Genomic DNA, 20,724 nt, shown 5'->3' with positions numbered 1-20,724 from the left:
TGAGTGACTGTCAGGGAAGAGGCTGTCATCCAGTGCAGTCTATCCATGTTCCCCTCCCTTGCTTCCCAGGTGACAGCCCCAGGGTCACTTAGGGCAGAAGGACCCCTTCAAGATGAAGTCACTGATGAGCTAGCTGCTTGCTCCTATCTCTGATCCCAGCCTGGGGAGCACATTCATGGCTCTTATTCCTGTGAGTGCTCCTTGTTAGGGAGATGCTGAAATTTAACATGGGTGGTCACCTGGCTGCCTCTTCGGCTCATCCCCGTGGCTCATCCTGTTGGGAAAGGAGTGGGCAGGCAAAGCTCCACAGCCCATCCAAAGGGGCAGCTACTAGACCGTTTCCAACATTAACCATGGTGTCAAGTCTAGCCAGCTCAAGATCTGAGGCTGGCTCAAATTACTGGGCCATCTCCCCTTCACCAGTGGGCAACCTCATGCACAACAGTGATCCCCGAGTCAGTGGCTGAGCAGGCGGGAGGGGCTGGCAGGGCAGCCCAGAGCCCACGGACAGGCCTGGTCCTGCTGGGGGGCAGAGGAGAGGCATCGGGGGCTGTTGTTGGAACCCAGGAAAACCAAAGACCCAGGAAACCAGTCTGGAACATTCTGGTCCTCAGGAAGCTCATCAGGATGCCCAGGGGACAGAGCAGAACCTGATGGATCCACGCACCATGGCGACCTCTGCCAGGCCTGGCACAGAGCAGGTGTCCATGACTATCTGTGGAGTTAACGGTCTCCTTAGTGGATTCCCTGCCCCATTCCCCATCTGGAGCCTCTGTGTCCAGATATATCCCATCTGACCAGAAGCATGAAAGTGGGCACAGTTGGCCAGGCCTGAGCACTAAGCCACTCTCCTCGTTACTCTGGCCCCGTGTGCAGTCCCCGTGGTTCTCCGAGCGAGGCTTCTGGGCTGCATGGCAAACGCTCATTGTCAGGAGAGCCCTCCCAGACACCCCTCTGCAGTTCTAGCTTCTGACCTAAGCCCTCTTTCCCTGAGCTTGGCCCAGTCATCCTCAAACTAATCCACTTCCTGTCCCGGAGCCCTGTCACTAGGTGCGTGGCCAGAGGCAGCTGTGTCCACGAGTCAGTGCATGTGGGCGCTGGGCAGTGCCTCCGTCACATACTGCCTCACCCTGGCCAGCAGTGGGGGGTGGTCTCTACATTCTGACTCCTGCCCTGCCCAGCCCCTCCCAATTATGCAAAGGACAGCCCCTGATGTGCACAGTAGTATTTATTTTTTTAAAGGAGGCTTTAATAACGAGATTAAGTGGATCTGGGGACCATCAGCTTGCAATCGGGACAAACCTGAGTTTCAGACACATCTAATCGGCCCCCTCAGTTGTCATCTTTGTGTGAAAGCACTTCCCGTTGAAATCCCGGGGTTCTTGCTGTCGGAAGCGCCGGCTGACTCTCCCTCACGGCTCATTGTTTCCTCCTGAGTTCTGTACTTAATTTCTAAGCTTATCTTCAGAGAGAATTTATCCACGGAAACTCTTTACCACTGGGTTGGTGTGGGTTTGCCTCTGCCAGCATCCCCAGGTGGTCCAGAGCCAGTCTTTATGTTGGAGCTTCCAGGACCTGGCAGATCGTACTAAATCTGAACTCAAAACTCATACAAATACAGGCCCACAATTACAATACAAATGCTTAGGGAGATATTTTTTTACCTGAAGCTCAGGTCAAAAACAGACAAGTTTCTTTCTATCCTCCTGAACTAGTAGGTGATGTTAAAAAAAAACCTACAGAGGACCCAGAGACATATGAAAGGATGCTCAGCATCACTAGCCCTCAAACATGCAAATTAAAACCTCAATGAGATACTACTTCACACTGGTGAGAATGGCCCCATAAACGAAGCAACAAACAACAAGTGCTGGTGAGGTTGCAGAGTAAAGGGAACCCTAGTGCACTGTTGGTGGGATTGCAGACTGGTGCAGCCACTGTGGAAAGCAGTATGGAATTTTCTCAAAAAACTAAAAATGGAACTGCCTTTTGACCCAGTAATTCCACTTCTAGGATTATATCCCACGAACCCTAAAACACCAATCCAAAAGAACTTATGCACCCCAATGTTCATAGCAGCACAATTTACAATAGTCAAGTGCTGGAAGCAACCTAAGTGCCCATCCTAAGTGGCACTGAGCAACCTAAGAGCCTCAGTAAATGAGAGGATCAAAAACTATGGTACATTTACACGATGCAATACTATGCAGCAGAAAGAAAGAAGGAACTACCTTTTGCGGCAGCATGGATGAAACTGGAGAGCATTATGCTAAGTGAAATAAGCTAGACAGTGAGGGACAAATACCATATGATCTCACCTATAAGTGTAACCTCATGAACAAAACAAACAAGCAAGCAAAATATAACCAGAGACATGAAAATAATCTGACAGTAGCCAGAGGGAAGGGTGAAGGGGGATAACAGGGCAGAGAAGGGAAAGGGTCATGAAGGAACATGTATAAAGGACCCATGGACAAAGCCAATGGGGAGGGGAGGATTGAATGTGGGAGGTGGGGGTGGGGAGGGAGGGTGGGGGAGAGTAATGGAGGGAAAATGAGGACGACTGTAATTGCACAACAATAAAAAAATAAAAGCTTCTTTATTATCGCTAAAAAAACTCCTACATTTTATAGATTTAAACTTCAGTGACATTGGGCCCACTTTACGCAGAGGTTTCCATCTGATTTCCTAGCTGATCAGCTCAAAGCCTCTACCTCTGTCCCCTGGGGACAGCAAAACCTCAGCCTGTGGCCACCGACTTCCCTCTGCAGCAACCCAGAGTTGCGTGGCATCGTCTGGCTCTCACCTTGCCATTGTGATTTTCAGTTTCCTCTCTTCTGGAGCAAGGGATTTCCTTATTTTCTCGCTAGTTCAGCTATGCATGGAAAAAGTGTTTGTTCAGCTTTATCCACCATTTCTAGGTATTTAATGGCTAGGAAACTTGTAGATTATCTGGTCCACCCCACTGCTAAAAATCTAGGCCTGCCTCTGCCCTTTACAAAATAGACTGGAACCCAGAGAGGGAAAGGGAGCTGCCTGAGGCCACACAGCATGTCGGAGACACACCTAGGCCTAGGCCCCAAGCCTCCTGACCAGTTTCTCTCTCCTTTCCAGGACAGAGAAAGATGTGCCTCAGTTATGAACTCAAGCAACCTTTGGCACACTCTAAGCCCACTCCCCTCTGTGACAAGCCTGCCCAGGGACGGTGATAAGGAAGGGAGGACAGGGTTTCTGTTCCAAGTGATCTGGACCAGAGGCTACAGGAAGGGGCAGGCAGTTGTAGTGCCGGGGACACAGAGCTTGGGAGGGGGCAGCACACTCACGCTTCCTGGAGCTCGGCTGCAGCTCCTCCACCCGGTAGACAGCGAGCCGGCCGACACCCCCGCACACGGACCCCTTCTCGCCCTTGCACTCGTGTTTACACTCCTCTGGCCCGACGCTCACCCCTGGGAGCCGGTTCCCGCAGTAGCACTCCGTCCCGGCCTCCAGGCCGGCGTAAACATAGGACCTGCGGGGAAAGTGAGGCCTGGGGTGAGCCGCCCTGTGCCCAGAGCTGGGGATGGGGTCCCAAAGGCACTGAGTCTGGATCACAGAATGACGGCTGGGCCTGGAGTGGAGGTCAGGTGGGGGGGAGGGTGGGGCCGGGCCAGGGCCCTCGGCAGGTGGCTGCCCTCAGCTCTTCGTCTTGGCCAGACTTCAGGGTCACCTGCCTCGGTTTAGGGAACAGCCGTTCCTTTGTGATAAGCTAACTGAATCAGCCCCATAAGTTCCTCCTGTCAGCCCTGACCTTTGGCCCCTGAGGTGCTGTCCATGGGAACAGGTCACTGTGTGTCCATAGCTGTGCTGAGTTATTAACCGGTTCTCAGGAATGGAAGGGAAGGAGCCGTAACTGGTGGCATTAGCCAGTTTCTATAGATGATGTCGAGCTACCAATGGTCTAGTAACGGACTTATCACATTTTCTAAAACTTGAACTGTTTGCTCTCGTGAGCCAGCCACGAGCTGGCTCCAGCATATCACTGGTCAAATTTGCCCTCCATGTGTTACAAACAGGGCCCGCGGCAGCCTCCTTCCCACCGGGGCGAGCTTGCCCGCCTCCACCCAGGTGTGATGCTGTAGTAAAGAACGACAGCAAATGGAACCAACGTCGTTTCCCACAGTATTTTAACCACGAAAAGAGGCCAACATTTTCAAACTCCCACCTCAGCGGACCCAGGTACGGAAATCCCAAACTGAAGACCCAAGCGCCAGCTCCTCACCCTCACCGGGCCCCTTGCTAGCTGTGTGACCCCGAATCCCACTTACTGCCTCTGCGTCTCCGATTCCTTAACCATCAGGAGAATGACACGAGACCGTCGGTCTCAGCTGCAGCTTTAGCTGGACTATTAAGCACACCTGTCCTGTCCTTCTCTGTTTCTTCTCAGTTTGCCCACCTATAAAATGGGCATAATTGGTGGTCACCGAGAAGGGGGTAAGGACTTCTGACCCAACAAATATGGAAGAATCTGTGTGACTGAAATAAGAGTATGTCTGCCAACTCTGTTTTCCCCGCCTGCTGTGTGTGAGCCCGTACACACCTGCACACGTATGTGCACATGCGTACAGAGAATGCTGTGAGAGCCTTGAGTGTAGGGACCGTTCCCTGACATACAACCAGTGTCTGGTTATGCCTCTGTGAGCAGAAAGGGCAAATCTTGTTATAAACACAATAACTTTCCCTACAGAGCTAAAAGGTCCTCGGAGAAATCTCTGTTAAAGCCCTGCATTCTATTTTAAACAGACAAGTAAACCGAGGCCCAGGAAAGGAAATGGACTCGGGGCTAAGTCACAGGGTAAGTCCTTGGCACAGCTGGACTAGACCCCTGGTCTTCTGGCATCAAGCCCAGGGTCCCTTCCATAACCCCTGCCACCTCATCAGTAAACTTTCTTCTGGACAATTGGACCTGACCAGTCAAGCCCTGATGAGTTACACTCTACAGTCAACTGGCAGCTAGAGTGTCCCCTCCTTGTGGGGACAGTCTCTTGACCTCACTTCCAGTGGAGTAGAGGGTCTGGGGCCCCAGGCTTACCGCTCAGCACAAGCATCCTGGCAGTGGGAGACGGTCATCTTTCTCAAGTCAAAAAACACAGAGCCCTTCAGCGTTCTCTCCTGGCCATCGTCACTGAAGCATCCAACATAGGTGCCTGTGGGCCGAGAAGCAGAGCAGAGACTTAGAGGCCCAGAGAGAGGCAAGGCTCCTAACTGCAGCCCCCCCCAGGAAATGCCAAGGCAACCCCCAGCCCTTCCTGGCCAAGGGGGCCTCTCAGGGAAGCCAGGGGATGAGGCTGCCGCCCAACTTTCCCAGCAGCAGTGCTGGGTCCTTCATCCCTGTTCCCTTCCTGCCCCTTTTCTTCGCTGATGGCCCTCTGTCCCCTAGACACCCTGCCAGGAACCTGGTGTTCGTCTGAATGACACTTTCTTCCACCCCGACTCAGCGATTCTGGTGGAGTTAAGTAACAAAAAGTTTGTTACATTTTTTCTGTAAAGTACAAGACACATTTTTCATTTTCACCAATAACCTTATTGATTTGGATATTTTGAGTATGTCAACTATCTCCTGCTATTGGCTTCTAGTGGGTAGAGGCCAGGGGTGCTGCTAAACACCTTCCAGGGCACAAGAGACCCCCATAGCAAAGGATTATTTGGCCAAAATCTCAATAGTACAAGAAACGTCGCAAGCCACTTTTGATATGTTCAATCAGTCACAGCGCCTTCTTCCATACACTGCACAAATCTTTTTTGCATTTCAGTTGCTTTTTAAAAATAATAAAGCATAATATACCAAAAATATGGTATATCTTCTTCCATCTTCAATATTAAAATGGCTGCATAAAAATTAACCAATTTTGATACTTTTTAAAAAATGCACGCTGATATGACAGCTGTCACAAAACAATCTACCAAAATTGGGGTTTTGGATGAAGTTAAAAGTCAACTAAGACTTTACTTTCCATACTGGAGCCATTGTATGGAAAAAAAGTAATGGGACTTTTGGCCAGCCCAGTACCTCTCCTGGACACCTCCTTCCCTGACCCCTACCTTTCCTAGGCTTGGAGAGCTCTCCCTGTGTCCACAAATGTCCCAAGGGGCAGGTTCTGTCACCTTCTTGTAATCCAGAGGAAAGAAATTAATTGTGGAAACACTGGTCTTAGCTAATATAAATAATATCTTGCAAACAGATAGAGCTATTTTAAGAAAAAACACCCTGCTCTCTCAGGAGAGAGCAAGCCCCATCACCTGAGGTGTGTGAGTAGTTTGCCAGCGTGTAAGAGAGCCATCCTGTTAGGGGCTCAATAAGACTTAGGACCGCTGGGTGCTCGCCAGTCCAGGCACCTCTGGCACATCCCCGGGGAGGACACGACACCACAAAGCAGGGGCAGTGCTGACCCAACCACGCCCAGGCCAGCGGAACCTGGGACAGCCCTGCCCTGTCACCCTAAGAGAGGGAGATACCTCTCCCCCTTCCAGGCAATGAACCTCCTGTGGTTCCATCTGCACACATGTGGCCACGCCCAGTGTCTGTGCATAGGCACAGGCTGCACCCCTCCACTCGGGATCCCGACCCCCAGGCCCTGAACGCGTTTCACTCTATGTAAAGTCTCGGGACCCGGAGAGCAGCATGGACCACGGCAGAAAGATTCTCCCCAGGTCAGCAAGGATGAACTGCTCGCCTCCTTAGCCTGCCTACATACTATAAGAAAACTAACGTTTCAGAAATGTCTCTTGTGTTGTTCAACGAAGAAAAAATTCTACACATGATCTTAGCCAAAAGGCCGAGAAGCGATGAGAAGAAGAAGAAATTCTATTATAGCTTTCAATTAAACACTCAAGACACAAGCTCGGGGTTTGTTAAACACTTATTCCTGTTGGTGAGAAATTAACTTAAAGGTTGCAAAGGTGCCTGGGCTCAAGACTCCTGAAGGCTGAGAATGGCAAGCGCGTGTATCTGGGGGAGTAGGGAACAGCTCTGGGAATGGGCTGACGTAGGTTCAAATCCAGGCTCCACCGCGACCTGGCTGTGTGAGCTGGCATGTGCAGCTTCCTCGCCCTGAGCCTCCGCTTTCCCGTGTGAGAAATGGGGCTATGCTCCCATGGAATTCACGGAGTGGCGGTGAGAACTCCACTGCACGCGGGAAGTGTCAAACACAAGGTGTGGCATGGAGTGTGTTTTCAGTCTTGACTGTTTTTATTGTCAACATATCATGATTAATAATAAACATTTTTAAATTCCTTTACTTCCTTGAAACTCAAATTCTTCATCATTAAAAGGGTAATAGCACCACATACATACAAGGCAGCTTGAAATTAAACGAGGTAACAGATGTACATCTACACAGAACAACGCTTGGTCATTAACAGACGCTTGAATAAATGACAGCTATTACTGTTCTAACCCTGCACCCTAACCTGGAACCTGGTTAGATGATGGTGCGATGAAGGACCAGTAAATACCAGCTGAAAAATCAACACATCAATAAAAGAGAGAAAGAGACGGTTTCAATCAGTCAGGCTCTGGTTCTTCAGAAAACAGGCAGTGGGTAGCCAGTCAGCAGCTGGCCATTTGTTGGCGCTGGCCAGTCCAGCGGCCAGGAGCCCTTGCCTGGCTGGCCCGGCTCAGTCTGTAGCAGGGGCCTAAGGTGCAGATGGCCCGCCTGTCTGTGAGGAGGTGAGCCCTTTCTTCTGGAAAGACAATGAACGGCCTTTGCAACTCCCTGACAGGGGCGAGAATGTGCAGGAAGAAAAGGACTTCCGAGGGATACATTGGGACACATTCTGAGGCGGATTTATTACTTCGGGCTGAAACGGAGGCAGCGCATTATTGTCTGTGACTCCACATCTGTTCATTTGCACATCAAAATGGACATGCCGTGCGGCTATTAATGATGGCTTTGGAGATATTGGAATGTCTTTGGAAATTACTATCAATAAAAAACAAACTGGCTATGGAGAAGTTACTATTTTTCCCCTAGTAAACTTACTGACATTTTATTCCATTATGGATGTTGTCCAAGGTATAATGAAATGCTCAGTGATTGATGGAGCCTCCTGCAGCTTCCGCGGCTCGCAGGATCCCTTTTCGGAAGGATGGCAGGCTGCCCGTGCCTCAAAGAGACGCCCTCTTTGTGCGCAGCCCCGACAGCTGTCCCAAGGGCTGGGCTGGGGGCTACTCTCCACCAATGAGACTGTGAGGCTGGGCAGCTCATAGAGGCCCCCCTCCCCGACCCAAGGGGAAAGGGGCTCCCAGAGGGTTTTCAGGCCAGTGCCCCACCTCTCCCCTCTTTCTCTGAAGATTTCCAGCCACGGGACACCACTGCTTCTCCCAGAGTACCAATCCTTCCTGAAATCTTGGGGGATGTTTAAAATATTTAGTAACCTATGGGGGCTGGTTACTGACCATTCAGAATTGCCACCATTCAACACTAGACCTGGATCCTGTATGTTCCTGCTGTACCAAGCATTGACCCTTCACTTGCTAGGTTATGGGGAGGTTTGTGGGTCACTGGAGAGGGCAGCCAGAGTGTACGGGGTACCTCAGGGGCTCAGGGCAGTAACCATTCCAATATTTTAACAACTGATAAGGCCATACTGGTATTTAATGGCTGAACTAACCACAGACCTTCAGCCTTCCCCAGGGCCCCTTTCATCACTTTGTTAAGTCACTGGAGATGACTTAAAGCAAGGGAGTACCCACTGGGTCTCCTGGACATATGTACTCTACACCCAGGGCTATAACTAGGTCACCCTGAGCCCTCCCCTCTGCTGGCCAGTCACGGTGAAGTCAGGTTACAAAGAACTAGTTGCTTCTGTTTAATAAACCCAAAGCCCTTTGCACAGGCCTCTACCACTCCCTAGTCATGCTGTACAATAATCACTGGGCTGCATATCTGATTCTGCTACCAGACTGAGATCCTGAAGTGCATGGTGAATAGCATATATGCAGACCCAGACATGAATCCTCAATAAATCTAGATTGAGAGCAATAGAGAGAGGAATTGTGACTAATTTGCCCAAGGTCACAGAGACCAGGACTGGCAATACCAAGAGAGGAATGCAGGTCTGTTTTCAAAACTTGTGCCCTTTCTATGGCTTCCTCTCAGTAAATCTATTTTGACCTTGTCAGTCATTTACACTTTAGTCTAAATAAATTGCACTGGTGCAACCTGCATAGAGACTCAGTTTCTGGGTGTGCTGAGGAGCGTTTACAGAAATCATACCTGTATAAAGTGAGGTGCAGACCCAGTTCCTCATTTCTCTCATGAAAGCTTTGCTGAAAAATCCTGCAATGAGGGCTTTGACCTAGATGATTTTAGAATTAACTTCCTTCCATGCAGACAACAAGACATAGTCTTCCAGTCTACATTTTACTGAGCACCCAGGGTCATCCTCCTAAGGCGAGGGAAGCTTGGGCTCCTTTCCCTTCCCTGGAATCTTCTCAATATCCTCATAATAAAGCCCAATGCCTGGGCTGGGCCTTCACAGCCCTCCCTGACCCAGGCACCAGACCCAAACTCACAGTCCAAGTTCTAAGATGAGCTTCTCGCCTCATCTCTTTCTAGATCCTGTACTGAGGGCTCTATTCTCCAGCCCCACTTTCTATAGTTAAGAGAGCAGTTCCTCCTGTGATACCAGGTACAGGGCCACGTGCGGTGGCGACAGGGATGCTGAGATGCTGACTGAGCTGTCGCCACTCGAACACAGCTGGACTCTTTCTGGGTGCTCCTCCCACGCGGGCTCCGTGACTGGGCCCTGAACAGAGCCTGTAGAACACGGTGCAGAGGGCCTCGACCTGAAGCCAGGCTGTCCCCACGTTCGACTCTCAGCAGTGTGACCACGGCAGGTGTGATCTGTGTCCGCCCGTGTCCCCCAGGCCTTGCTGCTTCCAGCTGCACCGAGATGCACGTCCTCGCCTCGTTCCGACTCCCCACCTGTTCCATAACACCCCTTCTATTGGCTGTCTCCTCTTCCCTCTCTCACTCTCACTCCCTAACAGTGTCCCTGGGGTCACCCCCCAAATATACAATGTGCATTGGAACCCTCGTTTCAAGGTTTGCTTGTAGGAACCCGAACTAAAAGAACGTCATCCTTGGGGATTTCCTTAACTTCGTGGTGCCTCAGTTTCTTCATCTATAATACTGGGATACAATAATTATACCCATAAACAGCACATTTACAGCTACACAGAAAATGTCATATGAGTTAGCTATTTTTGTTAAGTAATAATAGCTACCAGTTACTGAATGCCAAGTAATATACTAGGCCCTCCAGCCTGGGCCTAGGGTCCTTGGCTTAGGTGTGCGACAGAATCTCCTGCAGGGCCTGGGGCCCCTGGCCCAGAGCTCAGGATTCAGCAGGTCTGGGAGAACCTGAGAATCTGCAGTGGTAGCCAGCTCGCTGGTGATGCTGCAGCTGCTGGTCTGGGGCCCCAGTCTGCGAACTACTGCTCCGCATTATCACGTTTAATTCTCACAACAACCCTGGGCTAGGCATCACTTGCTCCATTTCAGAGGGGCCTGGAGAAATTAAATGACATGTTCAAGGTTACTCAACAAATTTGTGGCTAAGCCAAGATTCAAGATGAGAACTGTCTGAACCTAAAGCCTGAGCTCTAAGTGACCTACTCCCACGTGTTGGTCTTGGGCCATGTGGAAGTCCAGCTGGTAAGTGAGCAAACTCCAAAGGGCTTCCCATCACAGGCTCTTCCTGTATCCTGCAAAGCAGGAGGGAAGGAATAATCTGCGAAGGCCATGGGACTATAATGCCTACTTCTCAGATGCCCCAGGGCCAGGGAAAGGGGCCACTGGTTCTGTGACCACAAGCAGGGCTCCTGAGAGCAGCTCCAAAACATACCAGGACACCCAGGGCTGAGCACCTACCTCTGCTGCTGGCGGCTGGCCTGGGGGCCTCAGGGCCCAGGGCGGGCAGCCCCTGGGGGTCGCCCATAAAGTGGTGGAACCAACGGCGCCGCAGCTGACGCAGCTCTGAGTTGCGGCTCCGGAGCCAGCGGGGTCCAGGGCGGGGCCGGGCCAGGGGGCTCTGCAGCATGTCCACGCCGAGCAGCAGCTCCGGGCTGACACGGGGGTCCTGCAGGGCTCTGCTGTCCAGCAGGCCCACGCCCAGTGCCATGGCAGCTACAGGCAAGGTCTGCAGGGAGCCAGGTGCCCGGGGACCCTGTGGCAGGGCCACTCGGGCCCGCTGCAGCAGCAGCAGGCTGCCGGTCATCAAGTAGGCGGCCGTGAGGAAGAACAGCAGAAACTGTGTTCGGCGAAGAAACTTCTGGAGTCGGAAGAAAGGTTTGGCCATGCCCCTGGGAGGCAGGGCTCCTGGCTGGAGCCTGGGGACGGCTCCTAGTGCCCGGGCGGGCGGGAGGCCTGGGCCTCCGGAGGTGTCATCTCGGCATCGCGGAGCCAGCCTGTGCTTTCCTGGGGCTACTGCTCCTTCTCCCCGGTTTGCACCAGGTACTCCACTGACACCATCACTTATCTTTGGCCACTGGGCCCTGCAGCTGCAGCTTCTGCCTAAGCGTCACAGCCTTTGCCATCCCTGAGCTCCATCGACCCTCCTCTCCTGGCTCAGAGATCTGGAAAAGCAGAGAAAAAGCACGTAGATGAAATAGGGTCCACCACTCCCACGGCTCTGGGGTCGCGAGCCCCTCACTGCTGGCTCTGTTTACCCAAGGGGCTGGCTGTGTTCCAGGAGCACTGGACAGAGAGCGGGGTTCAAATCTCAGCTCTGCCCCTGTCCGGCTGTGTGATATCGGGCAAGTTACAGGACTACCTGGCCTCAGCTTCCTCACCTCTTAAGTGGGAATAACACTGTCGCTGAGCAGTAGTGGAGATGCACTAACGACAGGGACGCGGAAGAGGGAGGGCAGCAGCAGCTCTGCAACGAACCCTTACTAAGTGTCAGGAGCTCAGCTAAGTGCATTATGTATTTTCCCACTGAATCCTCCCACTGACCCAGTGAGGCAGATACTGTAATGTCCCAGCACTCCAGATGAAGAGACTGGCAAAAGGCGGCAAAGAAACTTTCGCAGTCACACAGTTGGGAAACAGGAGCCAAGGACTGAAGCAGTCTGCACCGACGTCCGCACTCTGACCTACAGAGACAGCCCAGCCTACAATGAGACACCACCACACAGAAGTGCCCCCAGGCTGGGGATTCAGTACACAGTGGGTGCTCAATACATGTGTGTAAGCTGCCACCTCCCAGGGGCACACTGGCACTGCAGGCTCTGTTTTGGAAACTGCCTTGCAGAGGCTGGTCAGCTTTAGTTCAGGAGTGGGTAAAGGGGAGGGCGAGACTTGCATACTCTTCCCAGACTTCCTGCAGGCGGACGGAACAGGACAGCCCAGGGCCCTGCACCTGCGAACGGAGGCCGCAGCACCTGAGGCAGAGCAGGTGGAAGGGTTCTCAGGGCAGCCCTCCAGGATGACCCTCTGCTCCCAGGACTCAGTGCTCATGCTGCGCTCAGTCCCCATTGGTGGGGCCTCTGAAGTGCACTGTAGGGGTTGGCAGAGGCCTCCGCAGCTGCCTCGAGCCGGGCTGCTGCATGAGGAAGGCCTTAGCACAAGGACACGCTTGTCCCAAGAAGAAAGGCTCTGAGGAGCATGACTAAGCCGCTGCCCGTAACTAACATGGCCCGGGACCCCCGCCAGACCCTCGCGGCCCCTCAATGGCTGCTCTGTGCACTGGGAGCAGCCGGCCGGGTGTGAGAGGAAAGACAATGTTTGGGCTCTGTGGCCTGGCATTCCAGGGGCCAAGATCCCGAGGAGCCCAGGCCAGCATGACCCTTTCTGATTGAACGCTGACAGCTGCCAGGTTCTCAGGGCTCGGGGAGGATGGGGATCTGGGAATACAGGGAGGCTGGTCCTTTAGGCTGGAGTGGGGGCAGCAGGCCGGGTAATCAGCAAATGAAGACGGAATTAAACTCTGAGTCAGAAAGCCATTTCAGACGGGCTTCCAGAGCTTTTATTTTCTCTTGAAGCTGGTGTGTGCCAGGCCCACCCCAGCCAACTCATCAGATTTGTAAAACCACGGAGAAAATCCCGAGAAATCCTGACTGATCTCCCTGTCTCCAGCTTTGGCCCCTCCGATCCACCCTCCACGGGGCTGCCGGGGTGATCCTCCTAAACACGCAAATCTGATCACAGCACTCGCTTGCTTCAAGCCCCTTTCAATAGCTCTCCATGGCTTTTGGGATAAACTCCAAGCTCCTTAGCCCGGCACACAAAGCCCCCTCAGGACTCGATCCGTCCGGTTCATCTGGTGCCAGGCCCTTTCCTTCAGCTTTCCCATCATGCGTCCATGCGTGTGCACACACAAACATGCACAGGCACGCTCACACACTGCGGTCCCGCACAAGTAGCACACCACGTCTGTCCTGGTGCCTTTGTACATTCTGCCTTTTTCCCCTCTCTCTTTGCATAACAAATCCCTGTGTTCCCTCTGAGGCTCAGCCTGGGAGCCACTTCCTCCGAGAAGCTTTCCCTGACCACCATCCAGCCACTGGTATGGCAGATGCTCTGTCTTCCCACAGCCCACAGCTGACCGCACCCCAGCACCCACTTTCTGGAATGATTTTGATTCCCCGTCTACTTGTCAGTCATCCTGGGAGGACTGTGATTGACTCGAGGCTAGAGGTCAAACCCCATTCCATTGGGCAACTCTGGCCCCCCAGGGGGAGGCCTGGCAGTGGAGATGCTCGGCGATGTTTGTTTCTGAATACATTTTAAAAGATGAGTGATAAGATAAATTGACAGGCAAATCGTGATATCGGAAACCCGCTCCTGTGGGGTCTTAGGGCAATGAAATCTCTAGCTGCACTTACCCGGAGCTGTGGGCACTCAGCCTGACAAGCAGGAGACGCCGCGGAGCAATGCAGAAGCACAATTAAATAAGGCAGCTTAACACGGCTGATGTCTTTCAGACACGCGGAAGTTAACAAGGTGCCTGAGGTTTCTCTGTTATCCTTCCTCGACTGTGATTCCATAAGAGGGGTTTCCAGGGCTGCTCACAAAGGGCTTCTGGTCCCAAGACCAGGATTCTGTCAGCGCAAAGTCCTGCACAATTAAATACAAGGGGAGAAGGAAGCACTGCTGCTGTGGGAAGGGAGGCCCTGCTAAGACAGAGCAGAAATGTGGGCAATGGATTAGCAGCTCAGAAGTGTGAGGCGGTGGTGTGGACCCCCAGGCACCTCACGTATGGGACCGGGACACAGCTACGAGCAGGGGCGGGCACAGCCGGTGGGCCATGGTCAGGGCCGCAACAAGGACCATGCTGGTCACACCCAAGTACCCCAAGGCCTTCCAAAGTCTTCTCCGGAGCATCCCCTTTCCCGAGGGGCTGCCCCTGGTCTGGGGAGGGGACCCTGGGCGTGAAGGCAGGGGTCAGCCACTCTCAGGCCAGAGCCCGACAACCCTGGCCTCCCACAGAGCAGGCTGCTACTCTCAACTTCTGAAACCACAAAGCCGATCCCCAGCCCAGAGACTCTGCAGTGGGCTTCGGGGGCTGCCTGCCCAATGCATTAGGACCTTGTCCCCTGCCCTGGACTCCTGCCACACCTCCTACCAACATGACGTTTGCCAGCCGCCCCCCCACTGTCTGCCATGCCACCTCTCCTCCCAGCTGGCCGCCCCTTCAGGGCCCAGGTCACACATGATTTGTTGCCACGTCGCCAGATCCCAGCGACAGGGGGGCTCCAACCCTGCCTGAAGCGCAGGCCTTGTTGGGAGGGGCGCCAGGGCTGAGTACAGCTGAGTCTCAGGCTGGACAAAGCTGGACACCCTGTCCCATGCCCAGCAGCTTTCTAGAGGCCAAGTGTCACCCCAGAGAGGGGCGGGGCCTGAGGGACGGAGACCTTGAGTTCCCTGTTAGGAATGAGAGGAGAATAATAGGGCAAAGGGACTTCTGGGGGTCTCAGGGAGGGAGCAGGAGCCTAGCTCAGGTGGGGATTCAGACAACCTGAGCCTTCTTCTGCTACTTTGTTGTTATCTGGGCCCCAGGTAGGTGCTGAACATGAAGGAGAGGGCATATTGGGCAGATGGTACCTGCCTCTCACCTAGATGTGGGGGTCTGAGGAACTGAGCCGGTGTGGGGTGGCAGCAGCAGGGGGAGGACAGGAGAGGAGAGCAGAGGAGGGGACAGGAGGCAGTCCCAGGGGGCCTGTGGGCTGAAGAAGCTCGGAGCTGACCCAGGCCTGCCCAGTGGCCACTGGGGTCAGTCACGTGACTCTCCGCCTCCCCACCACCCCTAGACAGAGACGAGCAGTGGCAGGTGAGGGGAGAATGACTGCAGACACCCCCCAAAGCATCTCAGCCACGGTAACCACTGCAGTGATAGCTGTGACCCTTAAGGGACTCAGAGCCATGAGCTCTTGGTGAGGTGAGAGCCATGAAGACGAAGGAACAGGGCCCAGCCTGTGGCTCTCCAGGCTGGGGACTGGGTGCTCCAAGCCCCAGCCTCCATGACTGGCAGCCAGGAGGTGGGTGTCGATCTTTGGACCTTACAAAGCCACACCAGGGAGCCCCCGGCTGGGCTCAGCGCTCTGAATTACCAATCCCTGTGTTTTCGTGCCCCACCAAAGCCTGCCTCTGCCCTGCTTAGGCTCAGCACCTGCCTCTGAACCCTACCCACCCCGACAGGCTGGCCGTTCCCAGTAGCCTAAGACAGCAATTTTTCTAATACAAAGAACCAATGCCACAGCCTGCAATGGCCCCCCAGACTCAGATGGCCAAGCCGAAGCTCCTCAGCCTGGCATTCAGCGGCCCTTTCTGGTTCAGTCTCCCAGCCCCTTCCTCTCACCATTGCTTCCTGAATGCAGTCTCCCAGGCAGTGTCCCCTGGCCAGCACGAGGTGCTTTGCACCCCCTCATACCTGTTAATCATTGGCCATGGGTGCCTGAGCCCCGTCTTGTGGCTCTGAAATGCACTGTAGCCATCAATTACTGCAGCATCAGCTCCAATGCCACTTCTTTCACAATGCCTTCCTATCCCCAAAACGGAGCCACTCCCCAGCACTAGAAAGTAAGGGTAGACACCCTGTGAACTGTGCCTGGTCCTGCCTGGAGTCAGGACTCACTGCTACTCTGCCTACTCCCCGCCCCCCCGAGCCTGTGAGTCCCTTGCAGATGAAGTCAGTTCCTGGGATACAGGATAGGCACCCAGGAAATCTGTGCCCGCCTGCCACTCTCCTCTGCCCAGGGCCATGCCACCCTCATACCGAAGTCCCATGCTTCTGGGTCTTGGAGACTCAGAAAGAGAGCAAAGGGCCCACTAAATATAAATCTGCTGGACATGGGTGGGATACAGTCTGGGAAATGGGAATGGGGCGGGGGTCCCTAAATTGGACGAGGCAAATCATTGGTATACGTGCCATTGAAGTGAGCACAAAAGAGGCAAATCTTTGATCTTCCGAACTTCAGAGCTTAAGTGAGAAAGTGCAAAGTAAAAAATGTTGCTAAGAGATACAAAACTTAATAGTAAGGTCGGAACTGCACTCGATGCAAAGACGGGAGGATCCTCCATCAAACCACTGCCGAGGTTCACACAGGTAAGAACAAATGTTTCTGTGCCTCATTAGAGACCGCAAGGTCCTTTCACACACCACCAAGTGTGCTGCATCAATGGGCAGATCGATGCATGAGTGAACACCCATCCCACAAACTCGTGACGTTGCAATCACTGTCATCCCCCTTTGACAGATGCAGAATTTGAGGCAGAAAGAGGGCTGGTTAACTTGACCAAAGACAAACAGTTACTGTTAGACTGAACTCAAATTTTCCGATTCTAAATTCGTGGTATCATCTCCCACATCACACCACCTTTCTTTGCTCAACACCACAAACACAGGTTCTTTCCAGCATCACGCTAGGGGCCAGGGCTGCAAAGAAAGACAGAATAGACTATGGGGACTGGTGTTTTCCCTTTTCGGTTGGTTGATCTGGAGCCCAACCCACTCTTGAAACAGCCAATCACATCCTCTTATGGACTACCTCTGGGTCACCTCTTTCATAGAAGCCTGTTTTGTTCCTATGTTTCTCCTCCTCACTGGAGCACTCTTGCGGGCTGCCTAGACCCCACTGAGCGATGTGGATACACCGGGGGGAGTGAGTGGAGCCCTCAACCAAAGTCAGCCTTGCCCTTCTCTGGCCACTGCCTGCTGTGCCTGCAGTCACTGGGATGAGGCACTCATGCTAGGGCAGGGGATCCAAGACTCCTTTGGCATTCCTATCATCAGAACTTGCCCTCTTGCCCCCCTCAGGCCAAGACAGCCGCCCTCTGATTTCCAGCAGCAAGAGAAGTGGAGGGGAGAGATCTTAACAGCCACCAATAGCTCACAACATTAATCCAGCCCAGGCCTGCCTCTATGTCTCACATCCACACTGGGAGGCAGAGTCCCTCCCTGGCCATGTGCTCCAGAAGCGCCACACTTCTGATAATTTTGCAGGCAGTATGTCAACAGGGATTATGAAAGCCACGTGGAGAGATTAGATGAAATAGTGTGAAAATAAGACAGTGAGCCCCAAGGAGAAGGCAGTCAAAGGCCATGTTCAAGCACTCACTCCCCAGATGAGCAGGGCCTGCCTCCAGCCCAGCTCCACCTCTGCTGGCAGGTCTCATTATCAAGCACATCACACATGTAAAGGAGACCCTGAAGGCCTAAACACTGAGCTGCCCCAAAGCCCTTGGCCTTGACCTCAGTGTAGTGCCAGAGGGAGAGCCAGGGGACTGGGATCTGAGCCAGATTAGAGCACAGAGCAGGAGTGTCCACGAAGAGAAGCACCCATTCCCTGGAGGTGCCGCTCAGACGTGATTCCCCCTGGTCCGGAAGCTCCAGGTTGCCTGTCCAGGAGACTCTACAGGAATCCAGCTCTGAGCCTTACTTACTGCCCAGTGCTGGGCCTCAACTGGCTCGGCTGGAGGCTCAGGCTTTAGCAGCTGACCAACTGGTGGCCCAGCAGATCCACTTCTGCCTGGCTGGACAGACTGGAGGGAAGGGACTGGGGCTGGACTTCTGCCTGATCCATGCTTGCCTTCCAGCCCGATATGCAGCAGGTCACAGGACAGTACCCAACAGGGCTCCAATGCCCACTACCCCGCCGCCCAGTAAGGCATTCTTCCTTCCAGAGGTGCTGTGGAAATGGTCCTGCTGAGGACAGGAGGATGCAGCAGTGGGTGGGGACCAGGGGGCTCCTCCAGGGGAAGATGAAGCGGCCAGGCTTAGCCCACCAGCCCAGCTGCCCAGCTGCCCAGGCTCCTTTCGGCAAGTGCACTTGCGAGGCCAACACACACTCCCGACGGCATATGAGGTTGTGAGAGACATCATTGAGAGACGTCTCCCCCTTGCCCTCTTCTCCCCACCTGCAAGCATCAGGTGAGGCTGCTGCAGGCGGGGCAGGCTGGGCCAGCTTTCCCCTTCCTCTGCTTCACTTCCCGCCGGCCCTCACTTTCTGTGCCCAATAACCTAGGCAGTTCAAAGGAGGAAATAAAAGGCCCCATCTCCTGGTCTCAGCCATGGCATGGTGTCCCAACCTAGGACAACCCAAATGCCTCTGTACACTGAAGCATGCTGTTCCAGCGACAGGAGCGACCACAGGAGGGACGATGACATTTATTGTTAGAAAAGTGCAGTGGAGTTCTGAGTCTGTCTGTCTTGGAGCAGCTGGATCCCAGGGCGGGGCTGTGGGGCTGGAGGGGTTACATCCAGCCTTCCCACGGCTCAGGCTCAGCAAAGGGACAGAGATCCCCTCTGTACTCGCGCCTCGTCAGGGATGAGCCTGCAGTGAGCACGCATCATCCCGGGGCACAGATGCCCAGGAAAAAACAACCCTGAGGTTACCCAGAGACAGGGTACTCCCGAAATCGCCTTCGTAAAAAAGAGAAACGCAATTAGCCGCCCTCAGTCATGAGTTTCCGTCCACACCTGGGAAGATGCGAAGCTCTGCTGGGGTACATTTCGGGACAAAATACGTACGTTTCTCCTTAGCTTCTGCCTCTGCTCAAGTTCACCAAGAGCAACCCTCCGCTGACCGGAAGCCTGGCTCGGCAGCGGAACGAGAGGAGCTGCTGCTGGGTAATCGTCTCCCCTTAGGAGAGGTAGTGTGCACCCCAGACCGTGTCCTGGCCCCCTCCCGGCACCAGATCTGCGGCTCCCTCCGGGGAGACCACGGGCTCTCAGTGTTCCAGGAAGGGGACGCGGCTTCGGCAAGTGCCCGGCGCTCCGGCCCGGCCCGCTCGTGTCGGAGCGGCGCGCGCACTCTCTGCCCCGACTCGCGCCCCGCGCCCGCCCGCCCGGAAGCCGGAGCAGGTGCAGCCCCACCGCGCTCGCGGCCGCGTCTACACAAACTTGTTCGCCCGCGGCCGGCCCGCAGGAACCCTGCCCGCAGCGCGCGCCGGCGTCCCGTTTGGGGCACCCGGGGGACAGGACTCACCGCGATCGCGGCCGGCTGGGGCGCCCGCTCCGCGGGCCACGCTCCTGCCTCCCGGGGCGGCGAGCCCGCAGCCCCGCAGTGCCCAGAGCCGAGCGCCCCCGGCGCCCGCGCGCCCCCGGGCGGTCCGCCGAGAGCGACCTGACGCGGCCGGGGCACAGTGCGCCGCTGCGGGGCTCCCCGGGGCTGCGGACGTCCGGGCGCAGCAGCGGCGGCAGAGCCGGCGGGCGCCGAGCGGGCGGCGGGTCGGCGGGCGGCGGGCTAGCGGGCACCCGGCTCTGCACATGCTCACTCGCGCGGCCTGGGGACAGCGGCCGGCCGCCGCCGGGTCCTAGAGGCGCCTGCGCCGCGCCCTCCTGCCCGCCCGTGGGAGGGGTCGCGGCTTGTCGCGAGCGCCCACCACCTGCCCCGGCCCGCGGGAGGAGCCCACCGCACGGCCGCGTGCCAAGCGAGGACCGGGACTCCCGGTCTCCTACACACACGTACACACACAGCCTCACTGGCTGTGTTACACACACTGCGAGAATGCACTGGCGTTTACACTCAGACACACGTAGACACAAACACACTGAGCACTGCCATCCAAGGGCGCAGGTCGCCACACTCATTCAGACACAGACGGGGCAGGCACACACCGCCTGATACAAACACACTGAACCACTGCTTAACAGACTCTCACACACACTCGGCTCCGTCCCACACACTCAGAAACACCCTGGGACCTCGTGGTGGGCACACACACACACACCGCCACCCTGTTGGCAGCAGTCCGGTACCAACACACAGTCAGACACACGTGGATCTCTGCTCCACGCCAAGCTTGACCCCCATCCTGACAAACGCACCCCTTCTGGAACAGTCCCACACAGAGTCACCACCCCACAGACAGACACGCTGACACTCTCTCCTTGCCCTCACACTCAGGGCTCTGCCACCAGCGACTGCACTGCTCCGTACCCACACTCAGCGACAGACCCATGACTTGATACAGTGGTCCAAAGAGGCAGTGCCACACACCAGTCCACTGACACTCTTAGGTAGAGAGTTACACTGGGCATGGCACACACACACACGCGCGCACACACACACACACACACACACACACACTCTGAGAGGGCCAGGTGCGGGTGCAGACGCACAGGTATACGGCCACTCCCCTTCTTTAAATAAGGGTTGGATCCAAGCCAAAGGATCCCACGTCCATGCTCCAGCCCTGCTCTGCAGAAGTCCCCAAGCCCCAGTGTCACCCCTTCCCTGAC

General features: G+C 54.8%; 1 protein-coding gene and 1 pseudogene across 3 annotated transcripts in view; both read right to left on the bottom strand.

The window, feature by feature from the left end:
* The window catches only part of WSCD1 (WSC domain containing 1), a 40,313-nt gene extending 20,565 nt beyond the window's left edge, over positions 1-19,748 (bottom strand). The window contains exons 1-4 of one of the 3 annotated variants that reach the window (XM_037126736.2): positions 19,469-19,748; positions 10,914-11,617; positions 5,069-5,183; positions 3,324-3,508 (exon numbers count right to left, since the gene is read on the bottom strand). In XM_037126736.2, the coding sequence (XP_036982631.2) occupies positions 3,324-3,508; positions 5,069-5,183; positions 10,914-11,340 (727 nt within the window). In that variant the 5' untranslated portion in view covers positions 11,341-11,617; positions 19,469-19,748. Of the gene's footprint in view, positions 1-3,323; positions 3,509-5,068; positions 5,184-10,913; positions 11,618-13,867; positions 14,110-19,011; positions 19,265-19,468 lie in introns of those variants that run through there. The other 2 variants (XM_037126737.2, XM_053672599.1) reach the window with 2 other exon arrangements.
* Positions 6,654-6,824, bottom strand: LOC119035431 (uncharacterized; annotated as a pseudogene).
* Positions 19,749-20,724: the final 976 nt, after the last annotated feature.

Source organism: Artibeus jamaicensis, unplaced genomic scaffold, assembly GCF_021234435.1.
Source record: "Artibeus jamaicensis isolate MK-2021 breed Jamaican fruit bat unplaced genomic scaffold, CSHL_Jam_final contig_777, whole genome shotgun sequence".
In the NCBI taxonomy this organism is placed as follows: domain Eukaryota; kingdom Metazoa; phylum Chordata; class Mammalia; order Chiroptera; family Phyllostomidae; genus Artibeus; species Artibeus jamaicensis.
Note: the sequence above shows the minus strand (reverse complement) of the source record. Positions and strands in the feature narration are given on the sequence as shown.